Below are 19,065 nucleotides of genomic sequence, written 5' to 3' on the forward strand. Positions count from 1 at the left end.
GGCATGGGCTCCAACAGAGAGGTCAGAGAGGTGGGCATGGGCTCCAACAGAGAGGTGGGCAGGGGCTCCAACAGAGAGGTCAGAGAGGTGGGCATGGGCACCAACAGAGAGGTGGGCATGGGCTCCAACAGAGAGGTCAGAGAGGTGGGCATGGGCTCCAACAGAGAGGTGGGCAGGGGCTCCAACAGAGAGGTCAGAGAGGTGGGCATGGGCTCCAACAGAGAGGTGGGCAGGGGCTCCAACAGAGAGGTCAGAGAGGTGGGCATGGGCACCAACAGAGAGGTCAGAGAGGTGGACATGGGCTCCAACAGAGAGGTCAGAGAGGTGGGCATGGGCACCAACAGAGAGGTCAGAGAGGTGGGCATGGGCTCCAACAGAGAGGTCAGAGAGGTGGGCATGGGCACCAACAGAGAGGTCAGAGAGGTGGGCATGGGCACCAACAGAGAGGTCAGAGAGGTGGGCATGGGCTCCAACAGAGAGGTCAGAGATGTGGGCATGGGCACCAACAGAGAGGTCAGAGAGGTGGGCATGGGGCCTCTAAATGTTATATTTTGTTCTCATTCAGTTACATACGTAATAGAAAGTATACATATGTTACAATTATATCTGAAAAATAATATAAAAACTAATTTGGCCAAATGATTGTAGACAATGTTTTCATTGATCTTTCACTTGATTACACATAGGATGGATATTTTGGAAGTTATAGATGACGTAAATGTGAGTAATGTAAGTGCATTGCCTAATGTGAAACTGTAATATGTCTTTTACATAGTACTTTAGCATATTACAGTAATTTCAGCACTTCTAAGGCCGATTTGAAACATGTATCTTGCATTATTTGCTGTTGGATGAACTGATTGTTAAAAGTGCTAAATTGAAAGAAGATCATACTATTGTGTTTTGGTGATTAAACCAAATGTTCCCATTACATATTACAATAATTTTGTGTTTGAAAGCATTCCATGAGGTTTTGAAAGAATGACTAGCTGCGTTACAAGTGTGATCAGTTTGGATCTTTGTACTAAGAGTTTTGAAAATGTACACCTTACTTGTGAAAATAGTATCAAAGCGAATAAAAAAAACTGTAATAGTTGCTGCAAATGGGCCTCTATACAGCTATGTAGATATTTCATTAAAAACCAAACGTTTCCACCTAGAATAGTCATTTACCACATTAACAATGTAGAGTTAGGATGAAGTTCTTCATGGATTTCAGATTAATTTAATGTTATCTTCATAAAAAAACTGTGCTTTTCTTAGAAAAATAAGGACATTTCCAAGTGACCCCAAACTTTTGAACGTTAGTGTATGTCTGTGTGTCTGCATGTGTGTGTGTCTGTATGTGTCTGTATGTGTCTGTATGTGCCTGTGTCTGCGTCTATTTGTGTGTCTGTATGTGTCTGTGTGTGTGTGTGTGTCTGTTTGTGTGCAGGCTCAGATCGTGGTTTCCTGTTTGAAAGCTGGTTGCTCCTTCTCTTTCTGTGTGTACGTGCGCTCAGTTCCTGGTTTCAAAAGAACAGCGCAACTGCTGTCTCAACTTCACCAGACAGATCAGAGCATCACAATGAACACTTACTTCTACCTCCTAGTCTCTGTCTTGATTTGCAAGAACTACGCAGGTGAGCTCATTTCACATTGCTTCTCTACGTTGTCTAGTGAGACTTTGAGACAGTAATTTTGTATCAAGGTGTGAGCCATTTTTTATTGTATGTACATTCTCAGCAGTCTCTGTCTTTTTCCTGAATATTTTAGTGTTATTTTTCAAAAGCTCACCTAAAGAATGATATTTTCTGGTGTAATTCAGTCCAAATGTAATTCAATTGTAATTCATAAGGTTCTGGAGCCTTAGTTGTAGGATGTAGGATGTACACAGTGAAGTAAGGCTTCCTGCATCTAGTCACATTCTGAGACAACAGCAGTTATACTTTGCCCATCCATGTTTGTCATGACAGAGATGACCTGTCAAACTGTCCAGCAGAAGGACACCGCCACGCTGAGTTGTGGCCACTTTGAAGGTGATGTAAGATGGAGCAGAGACCAAGATGGAGGAAGAGTTGACATTCTGACTGTGAGAAAAGGACAGGACAGCGAGGACAAACACATTCATGACCCAGGCAAACGTTTTAGTTCAGTGGCAGACAAATCACTGACTATTTTGAGAGTGATTTCCTCAGATAGTGGGGTGTACTACTGCAACGGTGAACCAGTGGTGAATCTGACAGTGACACCAGGTGAGTCTCTGAGAGCCAGTAGACAGTGTGGTAGAGATACACCAGGAACCTGCTCTGTTGTGGCCTCAAAATACAGGTCAGCTGATGTATTGTTTCATGTCACCTCAACATCACAGAAACAGTCCTAGAAGAAGATCAGAAGAGAACATGTGGTCCTAAAAGTTCACCAACTACAAGTACAGTATTGTTCTGGAAGCGTCCGATAGATTTACAGTTACTGACATCACATTCACCTTCTCCTACTAATACCAATACTGTATTCATTTAGCAGACACTTTTAGTCAAAACAGTACACAGTGGGGGGGGGGGGGGGGGGGGGGGGGGATAATCAGTAATCAGATCTCCTCACCTGCCTACCATGATAAACACTTTTTGTCTAATTTAGCTTTTGTGATTGAATGACAAAATTAACAGCAGATCGATTATTCCAACCCCCCCCCCCCCACACCAACGCACACACACACATACCCTTCTCTGTGTCTGTCCATTTCAAATCTTTTCTCACTAGCTAACTGTAACTTTCTCACTTTAGTTTCACTCTGTACGTCATGTCCACGTTAAACTGCAGGATTCAAGTCTCTTCTGTTTAGTTCCACTCTCAACTAAACACGTTAGACCCTGTTTATGGATATACAAGCTTTTTGACTTGATTGACAGTGACAACGAGGACAGTGTCAGTGGCCGAAGAGAGGGAGGCCACAAAGAAGGATAAGAAGAAAGATAAGAAGAGTGAGAAGAGCAAGAATAAAAAGAATAAGGAGGATGGAAAGAAAAAAGAAGACAACAAGGAGGAAAAGAAGGAAGTGAAGAATGAGAAGAAGGATGAGAAGACAAAGATTAAGTCTCCTCATTTGTCCTTCAACCATGTGATGAACAGGATATCTTCTATTTGTCATGTCTGCTCATCTCCATCTCTGAGGTCATTATGGAGTGATCTGTGCGCATGAAAATATCAACTCTACATTTACATTTAGTCATTTAGCAGACGCTCTTATCCAGAGCGACTTACAGTAAGTACAGGGACATTCCCCCCAAAGAAAGTAGGGTGAAGTGCCTTGCCCAAGGACAAAACGTCATTTGACAGGGCGGGAAATCGATCCAGCAACCTTCTGATTACTAGCCCAACTCCCTCACCGCTCAGCCATCTGACTCTCTACACACAGTATCGTTACATTCAGCTCATTATAAAGTCTCTCACTAAGGAGTGGTCCTCTAGTTTCTATCGCCCCTTTTTATGCCTGTTTCATTACCTTCAAATTTCTTATGTGACAATGAATGTTGTTCACCGGTAAAAATCCATCCAGGTATATGGAAATAAGAGTACTGACTTGATTGACAGTGACAACAAAGACAGTATCAGTGACTGAAGAGTGAGTTGTAGCCTCACTCTGTTCAGTCCTGTCCTCGTTGTCACTGTCAATCAAGTCAACGGGATTAAAATGAAGTCAATCAAGTCAGAACGATTACATTGAAGATAAGAAGGGTGAAAAGGACAAGATGAGTTATAAGAATAATAATGGGAATGGAAATAAAAATGAAGACATGGAGGGACAGATGGAAGTGTAAGATGAGAAATATAATAAGAGTAAACATGTCCTCTATCTGTTAGATGATTGTGATATCCCCCTTTTGTCATTCATGCTCTGCTCCATCGAGGTCATGATGTAGCCCACACAGGAAGTTGGTGATCAGTGCTGATGACTGACTGCTCTGTCTTTACTCTCTTTCTGAGGGTAGCAGGATCACCTTTTCCTGTGTCTCTCTCTTCCTTGCTGTTTAGAGGCAGTTCTGATAGTGGAATTTTACTGAAGCATTTCTAACAACCATGTGAGCCTGTACCCAATTGCTGAGTCTGACTGTTTACTAGCAAACAGTGACAAAATACAGTATGTACAGTATGTAAAATGTCCTTAATATATCTCTCCCTGTGCTGTCTTATCTTTTAGTTTGGTCCAGTTTTAAAGGGCACACTTTCTGTCTGGCCAGTAAACAAGGTAGGCTACTGAGAGAGAAGGCATAGCCTGCATAGTTATTATAATAATGTGTTCCAATGTGTATGCATTGCATACATATTTCATGAGTGCAATAACTAATCAACAATTGAACGTTTAGGATGTTTATTAGAATGATGGGGCTTGTAGCACACCAACCTGGTAGCAGAGCTCAGTCTGGTGCAGGTGGAGGAGGCTGGTAGCAGAGCTGAGTCTGGTGCAGGTGGAGGAGGCTGGGAGCAGAGCTCAGTCTGGTGCAGGTGGAGGAGGCTGGTAGCAGAGTCGAGCCTAGTGTCCTGTGGAGACAAGAGTGTCATTCTCCAGAGTACAACTGAGATGTGATTGAAGTCGGGAAAGGCTGGTTAATAGTTCACCAGGCTGGAACTTAGGGTGTGGTGCTTGTGCTGAACAGCAGCACAAGCAGATCCCTGGGGATGCCTGGAGAGCTGAGTTGTGGAGCAGGGAGAAGCAGAGGAGAAGGAGGGGTGGGAGGGCGCCAAAACATGTGAGCACGAAGAGAGAGGAATAGAGGAGTAAATATACAGAAATATTAGACTGGGAAAAGAGAAGTTGAGTTGCGGTCACATTCCTCTGCACTTTGGCTGGGCTGAGTTGCAATATCCTTCTACCGAACTTCACTTATGCCTAATTCCATAAATTGTTAGATGCAATACGTACTTGTTTCAGTATACTAAATAGTTACATTATGTGTGTTCTCGTTCCAGGATCCTAAAACACAGAAGATGGGAAGATTCAGTCTGCATAATCGACAGTAAAGTCTTTGATAAAGAATTATAACATACACAATTACTGTGATATGTGATTTAATGTTTCATTTGAATATCTTGAATCTTTATCATTTCATTTGATCATTTCCTATTGGTATTGATTCCATGGGTGTACAGCTTTGACGACATAATTTAAATCTCATACAGAAATTCAGATTATAAAAATGTATGTACATTTAAATTATTATAACACAACTTTGTTATTGATTTATTTGTATTGGTAGAAAATGTGGTATTGGACATTGGTAGAAAATGTATTGCAGACATATTTGTGTTATGTTTTAGAGAAAAAGGATTCTGGTTCTTGCACTTTATGTACACTTGAATCTATGTATATGGTGCTGATGTTGAATGCAATAAAAAGCTGAGCTGATCTGCTGTGCCTTTGATGATGAAGGGTAGTGAGATGTTGGTCAGAAGACAACCATCACACTAAGAAGAATTGTAACTTGTCTAACTACATGCTCTTATGGTTCTTTCCTTCGGGACTTATTTGGTTTTTCACAATGTATGATTCATGTCTTGGCAACCCACAATGTTTGGGGCAATCTCGTTGTTATGATCTGTGACCTATGCACTTTTACAAATCTCTCCCTTGGAAGTTGCTTTGAATAAAAGCGTCAGCTAAATGCATAAATGTAAGTGCCCTGACTGAATTTAAACCACAAGGGGGCACTGTGAAATAAAATTCAAGCTGGACTGTAGATTTGAATAGTCGAAGATGGCAGTTTCAATTTAATTTATTTAGCTTGTACAAACTGAAGATTAAACAAAGCACTTTATGATCAGTCATTACAAAGGGTGTGCTAGTCAAAAATCGTTCGCAAGAGTGATGCCGAACATCCAAAAATCACAACCTTATTTACACTCTAGATCAAATGGCATTCTATAAGGTCAATCAATCAATGTAGCAAACTTTGTGATTGGCTCACTCAACTTAGTGACAGCTTGAAACTGTTCTTTGATGTGACATCTCTCCCCAAACCAGTAGATAATAAAACCCTAGGAGTTGGCCAGCCAAATGGTCAACTGTCCTTTGTGTGGTCATCTTCAAACAATACTTTTAATGAACACAAACAATGAAACGGGACACAGTCCTTCTCTAGCCAAAGTTCAGAGCAACTGCCTCTATAGCCCCTTACACTGACCAGAGGACAGAAGGCCATATAAGATGCTTCACACATCCCCCAGAGTAAAATGCCCACAGAGCCATCAGCACCTCACATTCCTTTGATCTCAACTAAATTATCTTCCCTTCCTGTCTCTTACCAATGAACATAGAAACTTATAGATTTCATACACATACATCTATGCATATGAACATTTCTACCACAGCAGTTAACACATCTACTAATGTCTTCAAATGGAAACATGTAGACACACACACGTTTACACTTTTTCCTTGTGTGTATATTATTTATTTAATAATTAAAACGTTTACAACTATTCAGTAACATTTACAGAATAGGGTCTGATAAACATTGGAATATAGAGTAAACAAACTTCTCTGAATCAGATTTGAAGACAAAAATGAATCTAATCAAATCAACATTTATTTGTATAGCCCTTTTTACAAGCAATGTCACAGAGGGCTTCACATACGCCCACAAAACTGCCCCTCAACCAACCTAAACCCTCAAGGAAGAGAAGGAAAAACTCCCAGAAAAAGTCATTAGAGAAGAAAAAATGACTACTATTCTCTACTCTACAGTACAGTAAAATGTAGTCTACTACATGCACTACATCAGTATTTTTTGGGGAAACATTCACGGCAGTCCATGATTGAAACAATGTACTGTATTTTATTTGCTGAATACTTTCATTTGTCTCCACAAATGTACTTGCTGTGTTTACAGTATGTAGCCTACTATACAGTATTCAATTTGAAATGTGTTCAGATTTTCTGTACAAAATGCAACCTTTACGTAGACAATGTGGTGAAATACAGTAAATATTTTCAGCAGTGTGCTGTACTGGTCTTGTGTGTTTTGTTTGGTCAACATATTCGTGGACTTTTACTTACTCTACTGTAACAATATCTCTGACAAAAACAAGCAGATTATATCATTAGAAAAGAATAGTTTGTTTAAAAGTGTTTTATATTTTGCACAACAGTGTGTAACTGGTTCAAGCAGAGTCCAATTTTATGAACCACGTGTGTGGCATAAGGTGACAGAAACATCATTGACACCATCATCCCCTCCAGTCTCCAAGCTCGTGGACTTGGGACTAAGCACCTCCCTCTGCAAGTGGATCTTCCACTTCCTGACGAGGAGGCCACAGGTGGTGAGAATCGGTGACCGCATCTCATCCACACTGATCACCAACAATATTTTATGGCAACTTATATTTTATTTTATTGTACATTTTATTTAATTCTAATTCCACTTAGTACTGCTAGTTTATGTACCCTTAGTATAGATAGTCCACAGATTTTAATTTTGGGTTCCTATATGTTTATTGTATGCACCTTCCTGCCAAAGTAAATTCCTTGTCTGTGCAAACTTTCATGGCGAATAAATCCCATTCTGATTCAAATTCTGAACACAGGCAACCCCCAGGGCTGTGTGCTCAGCCCTCTCCTGTTCTCCTTGTTCACTCACGACTGTGCGGCAACACACAGCTCCAACCTCCTTGTTAAGTTTGCTGACGACACAACCATCGTGGGCCTCATCTCTGACAGTGACGAGTCAGCCTACAGAGAGGAGGTTGATACCCTGACATCATGGTGTCAGGACAACAACCTCTCTCTCAACGTCAGCAAGACCAAGGAGATGATTGTGGACTTGAGGAGGTGGCAGGAGGAGGAGCATACACCCCTACACATCAACGGATTAGAAGTGGAGAAGGTCAGCTGCTTCAGGTTCCTTCACTAACTTTTACAGATGCACTATAGAGAGCATACTGACTGGTTGGATCACAGTGTGGTATGGGAGCTGCACAGACAGGGACCGCAAGGCCCTACGTAGTGTGGTCTGTTCTGCTGAGTTCATCATCGGCAGGAAGCTCCTTGCCCTACAGGACACCTGCCACCCACGTTGCCTCAGGAAAGCTGGCATGATTCTAAGAGACTGTTACCACCAATACTTCAGTCTTTTTACCTCATTGCCTTCTGGCAGGCAATACCGTAGCATTCGGTCTCGCACACGCAAAATGGACAACAGTTTCTACCCTAGGGCCATCAGGTATCCTGTATCCTTTCTAGTCCACAACCATCTCCACTGTCTTACATTTAGTCATTTAGCAGACGCTTTTATCCAGAGCGACTTACAGTATGTACAGGAACATTCTCCCCGAGGCAAGTAGGGTGAAGTGCCTTGCCCAAGGACACGACGTCATGAGCACCGGCCGGAAATCGAACTGGCAACCTTCAGGCAACCTGACTGATGCTCTAAGTTGTTCTGGCTACACCAGGTCACCAGGTTGACCGCTTCCCACCTGTGGTCAGACTCATCCCCCCTAGAGATGAGCCCAATGAGGGTGGTGTCATCCGCAAACTTCAGGAGTTTGACAGAGTGATGACTGGAGGTGCAGCTGTTGGTGTACAGGGAGAAGAGCAGAGGAGAAAGGACGCAGCCCTGAGGGGATCCGGTGCTGATGGACCGGGAGTCAGAGACTTGTGCTCCCAGTTTAACGCACTGCTTCCTGTAGTAAGTCTGTGGAGTCGGGCACGTTCAACTGGGAGAGCTTGTCCTGAAGCAGGGCGGGGATGATGATGCTGAAGGCAGAGCTGAAGTCCACAAACATGATCCTGGCGTAGGATGCTGGGGAGTCCAGGTGCTCTAGGGTGAAGTGGAGGGCCATGTTAACTGCGTCATCCACAGACCTGTTGGCTCTGTAGGCAAACTGCAAGGGGTCCAGGAAAGAGTCTGTGATTGATTTGAGGTGTGCCAGCACCAGGAGTTCAAAAGACTTCATTACCACAAAAGACTTCATTACCGCAGAGGTCAGGGTGATGGGTCATTTAGTCATTAAGTCCTGTTTGCAGTGGCTTTTTGGGCACAGGCATGATGGTGGAGGACTTGAGACAGATTGGCACGTGGCACGTATCCAGGGAGGTGAACTGGAGACAGCTGGTCAGTGCACTGCTTGAGGGTGGCTGGAGAGTCCAGCCCAGCTGGACTCTCCAGCTGGGCTGGAGTCGGGAGTCGTGAGTCGGGAGTCGTTAACGTTAAATCAAAGATTTCAAACCACTTGTGTCGAAAGGCCCATATTTTGCCATCCAAACGTTTGAGGGGATTTTGAAGTAGCTTTAGTTTAGTTGCCTGTGTCCTGGTCTCCAAAATCTGAATTTGTTCCAGTTGCCCAACTGTACCAGTTGCTCTTACCTGCTGCTGATCTAGGTTCTCATCTGCCCTCACACTTGTCTCATATGAAAAGTAGCAAAGTAGAGATGGAACTTGGAAAGTACGACTGATAAAATCATTTATTTGGCTTCTTTTTTAAATGAAAGTTACATTCAGAGCCTAGGGAACAAAGACAAATGTTTATGCTTTTGCACATTATGAACATATTATTTTAGTATGTGGCAGGCAGCCCATTACAGCTCTCCACTTTGGCAGGTCTGGGTTGAAAGCAGAAGTCTATTGAGGGCCACCTGCCCTGCCGTGGTCCAGTTTTGGGCGATACTTTTTGGTTTTGCCTTCTTTTGTTGGTTGATGAGAAAACCGTTGACTAATGATTTCAAAAGACCACTGTCCTTTCTTTCTCTGTCTCTTGCTCTCCATGTATGGACTATTTTGAATCTCTCTAAATATTATTTCCTTTTTCATCTGTGAATTGTGTCATTCTGTGTCACATTTCTTCATACCTGCCCCCCACCTCATTTATCTGGACAAAAACATGGTGCTATGGGACTCATATTTTCCCACAACCACTAAAAATAGCTTTACTCTGTGACAAACTACATGGAGGCGGACATTTCACCACAGTGCAACCTCCACACACAGGAAGTTGGTGATCAATGCTGATGACTGACTGCTCTGTCTTCACTCTCTTTCTGTGGGTAGCAGGGTCACCTCTTCCTGTGTCTCTCTTGCTTGCCTTTTAGAGGCAGTTGTGATAATTAGGATAATGGACACATTTTACTGAAGCATTTCTATCAATCATGGATGACCTGTGTGCCTGTATCCCAATCACTGAGTCTGACAGTTCACTAGCCAACACTGACAAAGTGATACTGAGAGAAAAGACATAGCCTACTTATAATATCAATGTGTTCTATGTGTATATACAAACTAATGTTATATGTTAAACATATTAATTTCAGTATACTACATATGTGTGTGTTCACTGATACAGACAATTAAGATGAACTTTATATTGTCTGGCTGTTAGCGAGCCAGCATTGCATTCAGAAGATGAGCAGTGCTGACAGACAAACCTGGCTCGATAGTTTGAATCTGTTCCTTACAAAAGGGTCTCTTTATGGATGAAATGTCTTCTATCAACACACTTCTGTGCATGCAGTCTATCAGGCACACACATCAAATCAAAATGTATTTGTATAGCCCTTTATACAAGCAATGTCACAGAGAGTTTGACATGCACCCACAGAACTGCCCCTCAACCAACCTAAACCCTCAAGGAAGACAAGGAAAAACTCACTAGAGGAGAAAGACTGGAAGAAACCTTTTGGAGGAGCTATTCAGTGAGGGATCCCCTCCTCCAGAGACGGTTGGTGAAAGAGAGGTGCAGAACACACGCAAAACATAGTCATACAACAGGGAAGAGTCAATGGGTGTTTAAACACCAATATCCAATGTTCAACTTGGGTCAGAGTTGACAAATGTCAGTTTAAGGAGAGGTAGCCACAGGGCTGGGGGACTGTGATTGGCACAGCATCACAGGCAGGTGGATGAGGGAAGGGACCGGGAACTCGCTGTTGTCCGTCAGGTAGACCGATGTCCACTTGGTGACTAGATCCAGCTTTGGCACACTGTCACAGATCGATGTCCACTGGCGACCAGGTCCAACGTTGGCAGACTGACGACCAGGCAGATGCTGACAGCTCAACCCCCCACACCACAGGCGAGGTGTGTAGGGGGGACCGAGAGTTGAGAGCAGGAATTAGAGAATAAAGGGAGAAACTAACAGTTACTGTAATATTAAGAACGAGGTCCCCACCGATCAAGTGTGGACTAGTGCAGCAATTTAGCAGACCAAAAAGGGTATTTGATGCAGCCCTAGACATTAAGATAGCGCCAGCCCCCCTCGGTTGGAACATGATATCTGTTCCAGGGAAGAGAAAATCTAAAATACACACACACACACACACACATACTAGCACAAGCAACATACGTCATACAGATGCATGTTGATTGAGTGCAAGAAGTAACTTCTCGACCTCTAGAGTCGTGGCTCTGGGTGTTGACTGTGTTGATCTGTATGTGAGTCTGTGGGTGGGCTAACTTTGGGGCTACGTCGGCTCACTTCCCTTTAAAAAATAATTGCAACTGCTGTCTCAGCTTCACCTCAGACCAGACAGATCAGAGAGTCATGATGATCACTTACTTCTGCCTCCTAGTCTCTGTCTTGATCGGCAAGAACTATGCAGGTGAGCTCATTTCACATTGTTTCTCTACGGTGTCTTGCTGAGTGGAACACTGAGAAAGTCATTTTATATTGTGGTGAATACATTGTAGATACTTTAAATCATGCATATTGTTTTATAATTCATGTACATTTTCGTCAGTCTCTTTACTTTTCCTGTGTATTTTTGTTTTGTTTTTCAAAAGCTCGTCCAAAGAATTATATTTTCTGATGTGCAGTGGATATGGATCTTTCTAATCCAATTGTAATTCACAAAGTTCTGGAGCCTGAGCTGTAGGATGTAGGATGTACACAGTGAAGTAAGGCTTCCTGCATCTAGTCACACTCTGAGATAACAGCAGTTATACTTTGTCCATCCATGTTTGTCATGACAGAGATGACCTGTCAAACTGTCCAGCAAAAGGACACCGCCACGCTGAGTTGTGGGCACTCTGAAGGTGATGTAAGATGGAGCAGAGACAAAGATGGAGGAAGAGTTAACATTCTGACTGTGAGAAAAGGACAGGACAGCGAGGACAAACACATTCATGACCCAGGCAAACATTTTAGTTCAGTGGCAGACAAATCACTGAATATTTTGAGAGTGATTTCCTCAGATAGTGGGGTGTACTACTGCAACGGTGAACCAGTGGTGAATCTGACAGTGACACCAGGTGAGTCTCTGAGAGCCAGTAGACAGTGTGGTAGAGATACACCAGGAACCTGTTCTGTTGTGGCCTCAGAATACAGGTCAGCTGATGTATTGTTTCATGTCATCTCAACATCACAGATAAAGTCCCAGAAGAAGATCAGAAGAGAACATGTGGTCCTAAAAGTTCACCAACTACAAGTACAGTATTGTTCTTGAAGCATCTGATAGATTTAAAGTTACTGACATCACTTTCATCTTCTCCTACTAATACCAATACTGTATTCATTTAGCAGACACTTTTAGTCAAAGCAGTGCACGGGTGGGGGGGGGGGGGGGGGGGGTAATAATCAGTGATGTATGATGAAAGTAAGATTTCCCTAATGATACATAGTAAGATCTCTTCACCTGCCACCAGTCCCAGATAGCCTGTAAACATGTATTCACTTTAGCATCCGCAAACCTGAAACGATACTACCGAATACAACTGTTTTAGTTCTGATAGCAGGTGTACATTTCAGGGCCTTGAGTGACGCAAATCAAACCGCAGTTCCATTGCAACTTGTCACACATTTTTTTCACCATTACTTGAAGACTTTTTGTCTAATTTGCTTTAGTGATTGAATGTCAAAAATAACAGCAGATCGATGATTCCCCCCCCCCCCCCGCCCCACCAACGCACACACACACATACCCTTCATAGCACATGTTAGACCCTGTTTGTGGAAATACGAGTTTTTACTTGATTGACAGTGACAACGAGGACAGTGTCAGTGGCTGAAGAGAGGGAGGCATTCGTCCTTAAACTATTTGATAAACAGGATATCTACTATTTTTCATGTCTGCTCATCTCCATCTCTGAGGTCATTATGGAGTGATCTGTGTGCACGAAAATGTCACTCTACATACAGTATTGTTCCATTCAGCTAATTATAAAGTCTCTCACTAAGGAGTGGTCCTCCTTAGTTACTATCGCCCCTTTTAATGCTTTGTTTCATGGAAAAGGAAATATGTGTTTGAATTGCTTACTTATTACCTTCGATTTCATATGTGACAATGAAGGTTGTTGACCGGGAAAAAGCCCTCCTTGTTTATGGAAATAAAAGTACTGACTTGATTGACAGTGACAACAAAGACAGTATCAGTGACTGAAGAGTGAGTTGTGGCCTCACTCTGTTCAGTCCTGTCCTCGTTGTCACTGTCAATCAAGTCAACAGGATTAGAATGAAGTCAATCAAGTCAGAACGATTACATTGAAGATAAGAAGGGTAAAAAGGACAAGATGAGTTATAAGAATAATAGTGAATGGAAATAAAAATGAAGACAAGAAGGGAAAGATGGAAGTGGAAGATGAGAAATATATAATAAGAGTAAACATGTCCTCTATCTGTTAGATGATTGTGATATCCCCCTTTTGTCATTCATGCTCTGCTCCATCGAGGTCATGATGTAGCCCACACAGGAAGTTGGTGATCAGTGCTGCTGACTGACTGCTCTGTCTTACTGTAACTCTCTTTCTGTGGGTAGCAGGTAAAGTAAAGTCTTGTTCTGGAAGCATCTGATAGATTTAAAGTTACTAACTTCGCAATACTTCTCCTTTGTTTATTGCTGAATTAATGTGCTGAGAATGTTTATAACAGGCATACATGGAGTCCATTATTGATCAATGTAGAATTCCTTAATGATATATTAAGCAAGAGAACATTGTCTAAAAGACAGGGAAATTGATGAGATAGACTGGAAGAGGTGGACCTCCTACCTCCCACCCATCCCCGATAACCCTACCTGCTTGTTCACATATAAACATATACAGTAGGTATTCACTCTGGCATCCACAAACAATGGCCGGGTTTCCCAGATTCGTTAAGAAGCTCTTAAAGCTAAGAGCTTCTTTAGAACGTTCGAAAAGCGCTCTAGAACGCTCTTAGGACATTCTTAAGAAGCTCTTAGCGTTAAGAGCTTCGTAACAAATCAGGGAAACCCGACCAATACCAATACTAACTAAGGGGCTGAGTCAGAATGTAAAATCTCTAAAGCAGGCGAACATTTTAGGCCTTGAGTGACGCAAATCAAACCACGATAACATTGCAACTTTTGTGTCACAATGACAGTTCCGCTTTTTGTCTAATTTTGCATTTGTGGTTGGATGACAAAAATGACAGTAGATTGATAATTCCACCCACCCCACCCATCCTTCTCTGTCTCTCTACTTTTCACATCGTTCCTCATTTTAGCTAACGGTAGCATTCTCATTTTCGCATCAGTCTGAACTTCATGTCCATGTTAAACTAAAGGCTGAAGGTCTCTCACTAAGGTGTAGTCTACTTTCGATAAACATGACAGACAGTCTCTGACACAATAACCTTCTGGAACCCAATGGCAGGAATCAAACTTAAAATTAAACAGTTCTTCATCTAGTCCAGAGAAAATCCAAGAGGTGAACATTCATGCTTCATGTTTTGGCTGCTTGCAATGTTTGGGACTACCTCGTTGTTATGATCAGTGACCTATGCTCTTTTGTAAAGCTCTCTCTTGGAAGTCGCTTTGGATAAAAGCGTCTGCTAAATGCATAAATGTAAATGTAAAACAGGCTGCACATTTCCCCAAGCTTTGTCTTGAGAAAATATAATCTCACTTAATCTTTCTTTTCCTCATGTGTTATATAAATTACATTTGACAGTAACAACGAGGATTATGTCATTGTCTGCTACAGCTGAGGACTCAAAGGAGAATGAGGAATCAAAGGAGAATGAGGAATCAAAGGAGAATGAGGAATCAAAGGAGAATGAGGAACCAGAGGAGAATGACGATGGTGAGGATATGACTCACTGAAAATGTTTGATTCTCCACCTGTCAGTCTCTTGTTTTTCTCTTGTGTCATGTTAAACACTGTTCTTGACAGCTTTAGTAGAAAGGATGGCTCAAACTGCAAGTTATCCCATATCATGTACAATATGTATATGTATCCCATATACTGTACAATTGTGCTGTATGATACCTTCTTTCAGATGTCAGGATCTCTCGTACCACTGAGAACCCAAACACATCAGTTAGGAATACAGGTCAGTGTCTCCTCACAGTAAATTACAATAACAAAACAGTACATTACATTTTTGTTTTGTGGAGGAGAAACTGACAAATAAATATGATCAATAAAATCATTCATCAGTATTTGTATTGTGACTATTTATGTATGTATGTATTTTTTTACAATATGTATATCATGTACAATATGTATATGAATCCCATATACTGTACAATTGTGTTGTATGATACCTTCTCTCAGATGTCAGGATCTCTCGTACCACTGAGAACCCAAACACATCAGTTAGGAATACAGGTCAGTGTCTCCTCACAGTAAATTACAATAACAAAACAGTACGTTACATTTTTGTTTTGTGGAGAAGGAAAAACTGAAAAATAAATATGATCAATAAAATCATTCATCAGTATTTGTGTTGTGACTATTTATGTATGTATGTATTTTGTTGATGTATAAGTGAAATCACATGCAAGTATATTGAACTTGATCATCTCAACAGTTATTGAGAATTGGAATTGGTGTTGCTTATGCAGCTGTGAAGGCAAAAAACGTGATTATAAATTAATTAACTTATTTTAATTTTAAATGTACTTTCTGTACAATTGTGCTTTATGATACCTCCTTTCAGATGTCCCTAGTACCACTGAGAACCCAAACACATCAGTTTGGAATTCAGGTGAGTATCTCGTCACAATCTCCAAATGTTTTAGGTAAATTACAGTAACAAAGCTGTAAATTAACTTATAAAGAAAAACAGGAGAAAAAAACTTTAGATCAACAAAATCATTAATCAGTGTTTGTACTGTGACTTTGTAGATGTATGGTATGATAGTCTGTACTAAAATACATAAATGTTAAACATTTACGTTTAACATTCAAATTTTATATTTGACATTTATATGTAATATTAATATTTAACATTTACGTTTAACATTAACATTCATATTTAACATTTATATTTAACGTTTACACTTAACATTTACATTAATATTTTTCTTTTACATTTAACATTTACATTTAGGATTTAACATTTGAACAATACATTATTTCATAGTTTTGCAATACTGCATTCATTTACATGACTTTCTCTCTACTGCATTTTTTTCACGTTTGGCAAATTTTGCGGTGTGGCACTGAGTGGACCCAAACTCAGCACAGATACACTGAGGCAAGAGTAAGTCCAAGGTGATTTTGAGGTTGTGAACGAGCGGGTCGGCAGGCAGGCAGGTACTAGGTACACGAATGATGATCCTGGGCACAAAGAAAAACAGGTATAGAGAAGGCAAAAATCCAAGTGATACTTGAGGGTCTAAAAGTGCATACTACCACGGTAGCTGTGACAACGATCTGACGAGGAGTGGTTGGAAAGCCGGGTTGAAGTATTGCAGGATGATGAGGTAATCAGTGGCAGGTGTGGAGGGTCTTGGCAGGATAACACAGGGGAACCAGCAGGGGGTGTAAAAGGGACAGCGACCAGGCCGTGGCTGTGGCCGTAACAGGCAATGCTGAATGTGCAAAAACTGAGCAGATTTTAGAATGTGCAACATTTTACAAACGGTGCCCTGTTACTCTTTTGCATCCATTATTGGTCTGCCTCTATTATGATCCAGAGCCAACTCCTCTACAGTGGTAAAGCTGGGGGGAGGGGCTCTCCTGTCCCTTTCTGCTCCACCTCTTTTCCTTTTGGCTGATGAGTAAAATAAAATAAAAATTTAAGCTTCATCATTTCAACACTTGTACATCTGAATTGCTGTTGCTATACACAGCTGTGAAGGCAAATAAAGAATTTATGACCTTTCCATTTGGAGCAATGGTCTCATACTTTCCTGTTATTTGCTGCCATGTTCAATTCACAACACATTAATGAACTTGTTTTAAAACATTTAATGTTCTACAATTTTTTTTAAAGATGGATAACCAGGACAATGATAAGAAGAAAGGAATCTAGCTAATGACACCAAAATAAATGAAACATTTTTACTTAGTATTTCATGAGAGACCTTGGCAGTTTTTGAATGGGAGGCAGTTGGAGCCAGAGTTTTTTGGAGCCAGCCCCTGGTGACCATCGGCGGTATTGCACTTTAAGCCACTTCCCCATTGGCATTTTCAAGCCCCGGAGGTTGCCCCTTGGTTGAACCTGATTACTTAAACTGGAATCTTTGTGGAACTAACAAATTCTGAACTGTCATGTCTGTTTCAATGAATTCAGAGTTCAGACTATGGTTGAGGATTTCTTCAGCCACCTTTCTGGAACACCCCCAGGGGTTGATTTGACTGACCAGAGTCACTTCCTTTCTTCTTTCTGTCTTTCTCTGATGTCATATCCTGTCTCAGGTAATCAGCAGCTGGCTGTGGGTGTGGCTGCCGGAGGACTGGTGCTGGTGCTGGTTCTGGTGCTGGTGGGGTTCCTCATTAGAAGATGCTGGGTTCAGAAAGCAGGTAAATAAAATCAATAAGCTAAACAAAATCACCTTTTCATTTGTGAATCAGATATTGTAGCACTGCAGCTGCATATGTTTAACAGAACACATTTCCTTCAGTTGTGAGACATCATTACTTACTTTTCATTCCTTCTGAACGGTTGCACTGTTGCTGTCTACCTAACCCCTGTTCTCTGATTTTTAAATTGACAAAATGCAGAGCAGATAAGCTTTTTTCCTTTTCACCAGGTTCTTCAAGTTCTAAAGAACGTTGTATCTACTATCTGGCTAGTGCACAAGGCACACAGGGAGAAGGTATACATAACAATTAAATAATCAATACCGCCGCATCTTCAATAGACCCATACAGACTATAATTGATATTAAGTAATTAAGTTACTAAATATAAAGAATTAGCAGTCATAAGGCATCTATAGTATTTTTTACAGGTTTATTCACACTTTTGGTTACACTACAAGACATGCGTATGTCATTTCTTTTTGACAGTCATTCCCATGAGCATCCATCCCACATATGACACCATCCAGAACCCTAACACAACAACCCAATCCAGCAATGGTAAGAATCAATCTCCACCATCAAAGAGGAAGTTTGATTTGGCTTTTCTATGTATGTGACATAATGCACTAACAACATGCGACATTCCTCTGAACAGGGGAAAACCCTTACGCCTTGGCACAGCTTCCATGCGTCCCTGAGACCAGCTTTGACTAGATTCGGCACTAACTACTGAAATACTGTTCGAACTGTACTTACTATATGCACCATTTGTACTTTGGATAAAAGTGTCTGCAATGCTAACACTAAATATGTCTAAAGGAATCAAATGTGCTTATAATATAATCTTCAGGTTTTCTTTGATCTAATTTCAAAAATATTTCCAAACATAAATCCATTGTCACCTTGTAATACATTATTTTGAGTAGAATTGTTTTAAAATAAATGAACAGAAATGTATTTGTACCTACCATTTGTAATTCAGTAATATAGTAGTATGTAAGAACTGGTCAGAAGTTTGAACACTGTACTTTTGCAAGGGACTGTAGCCTATATTATAAAACTAAAACGTTTGTGAATAATTTGTATTCAAAATGTAGTATTGCAAGGACAACCGCAGTCTTTAAATTTGTTTTTTCAGAATAATCTCACACAAACTTCACTTTGAATTTAAATTCAAATGTGGGCAGGATTGAGCTGTAACGTTAACTGCCCTTAACCCTTGATGACACTTTTTTCCTATCAAGGCAGAAATCTCTGTGTTAGTGTGTCTGTGAATGTAATCTAAAGGACAGATTTTTTATTGAATATTACCAACATTACCCACACAAAAAGGCACATAGGGCTTAGTTGTCACAAAATCAACAAAATATCTGCCTCTGGTTGAACAT

The 19,065-nt window shown here is 41.1% G+C and overlaps 2 protein-coding genes across 5 annotated transcripts; both read left to right on the forward strand.

Annotated features, from left to right (window-relative positions):
* Positions 1-1,491: 1,491 nt before the first annotated feature.
* On the forward strand, positions 1,492-5,384 carry LOC124467108 (pre-mRNA-splicing factor CWC22 homolog). Of its 4 annotated transcripts, XM_047019242.1 has the most exons (5): positions 1,492-1,622; positions 1,956-2,234; positions 2,351-2,410; positions 4,181-4,228; positions 4,951-5,384. In XM_047019242.1, the coding sequence occupies exons 1-5, from the start codon at positions 1,568-1,570 to the stop codon at positions 4,956-4,958; spliced, it is 450 nt and encodes a 149-aa protein (XP_046875198.1). In that variant the 5' UTR covers positions 1,492-1,567; the 3' UTR covers positions 4,959-5,384. The 4 variants fall into 4 exon arrangements, with proteins under 4 accessions (XP_046875198.1, XP_046875197.1, XP_046875199.1 ...); XM_047019241.1 differs by lacking the exons at positions 4,181-4,228; positions 4,951-5,384 and adding an exon at positions 2,892-3,265 and having other exon boundaries at positions 1,494-1,622; XM_047019243.1 differs by lacking the exon at positions 4,181-4,228 and having other exon boundaries at positions 1,495-1,622.
* A 6,116-nt stretch (positions 5,385-11,500) lies between these two features.
* LOC124467100 lies at positions 11,501-18,951 on the forward strand. The gene is made up of 11 exons (XM_047019231.1): positions 11,501-11,569; positions 11,940-12,218; positions 12,335-12,394; positions 14,907-15,005; positions 15,202-15,255; positions 15,480-15,533; positions 15,865-15,912; positions 17,571-17,675; positions 17,906-17,971; positions 18,164-18,235; positions 18,333-18,951. The coding sequence occupies exons 1-11, from the start codon at positions 11,512-11,514 to the stop codon at positions 18,389-18,391; spliced, it is 954 nt and encodes a 317-aa protein (XP_046875187.1). The 5' UTR covers positions 11,501-11,511; the 3' UTR covers positions 18,392-18,951.
* The last annotated feature ends 114 nt before the right edge of the window (positions 18,952-19,065 follow it).

The sequence above is a fragment of the Hypomesus transpacificus genome, chromosome 4 (assembly GCF_021917145.1).
Source record: "Hypomesus transpacificus isolate Combined female chromosome 4, fHypTra1, whole genome shotgun sequence".
Lineage (NCBI taxonomy): Eukaryota > Metazoa > Chordata > Actinopteri > Osmeriformes > Osmeridae > Hypomesus > Hypomesus transpacificus.

Coding starts and splice junctions, on each gene's coding strand:
- LOC124467108 (XM_047019241.1), top strand. CDS start 1,568: ATGAACACTTACTTCTACCTCCTAGTCTCTGTCTTGATTTGCAAGAAC. Junction 1,623..1,955: donor GATTTGCAAGAACTACGCAG/GTGAGCTCATTT, acceptor TTGTCATGACAG/AGATGACCTGTCAAACTGTC. Junction 2,235..2,350: donor GAATCTGACAGTGACACCAG/GTGAGTCTCTGA, acceptor TCAACATCACAG/AAACAGTCCTAGAAGAAGAT.
- LOC124467100 (XM_047019231.1), top strand. CDS start 11,512: ATGATGATCACTTACTTCTGCCTCCTAGTCTCTGTCTTGATCGGCAAG. Junction 12,219..12,334: donor GAATCTGACAGTGACACCAG/GTGAGTCTCTGA, acceptor TCAACATCACAG/ATAAAGTCCCAGAAGAAGAT. Junction 15,006..15,201: donor ACCAGAGGAGAATGACGATG/GTGAGGATATGA, acceptor ACCTTCTTTCAG/ATGTCAGGATCTCTCGTACC.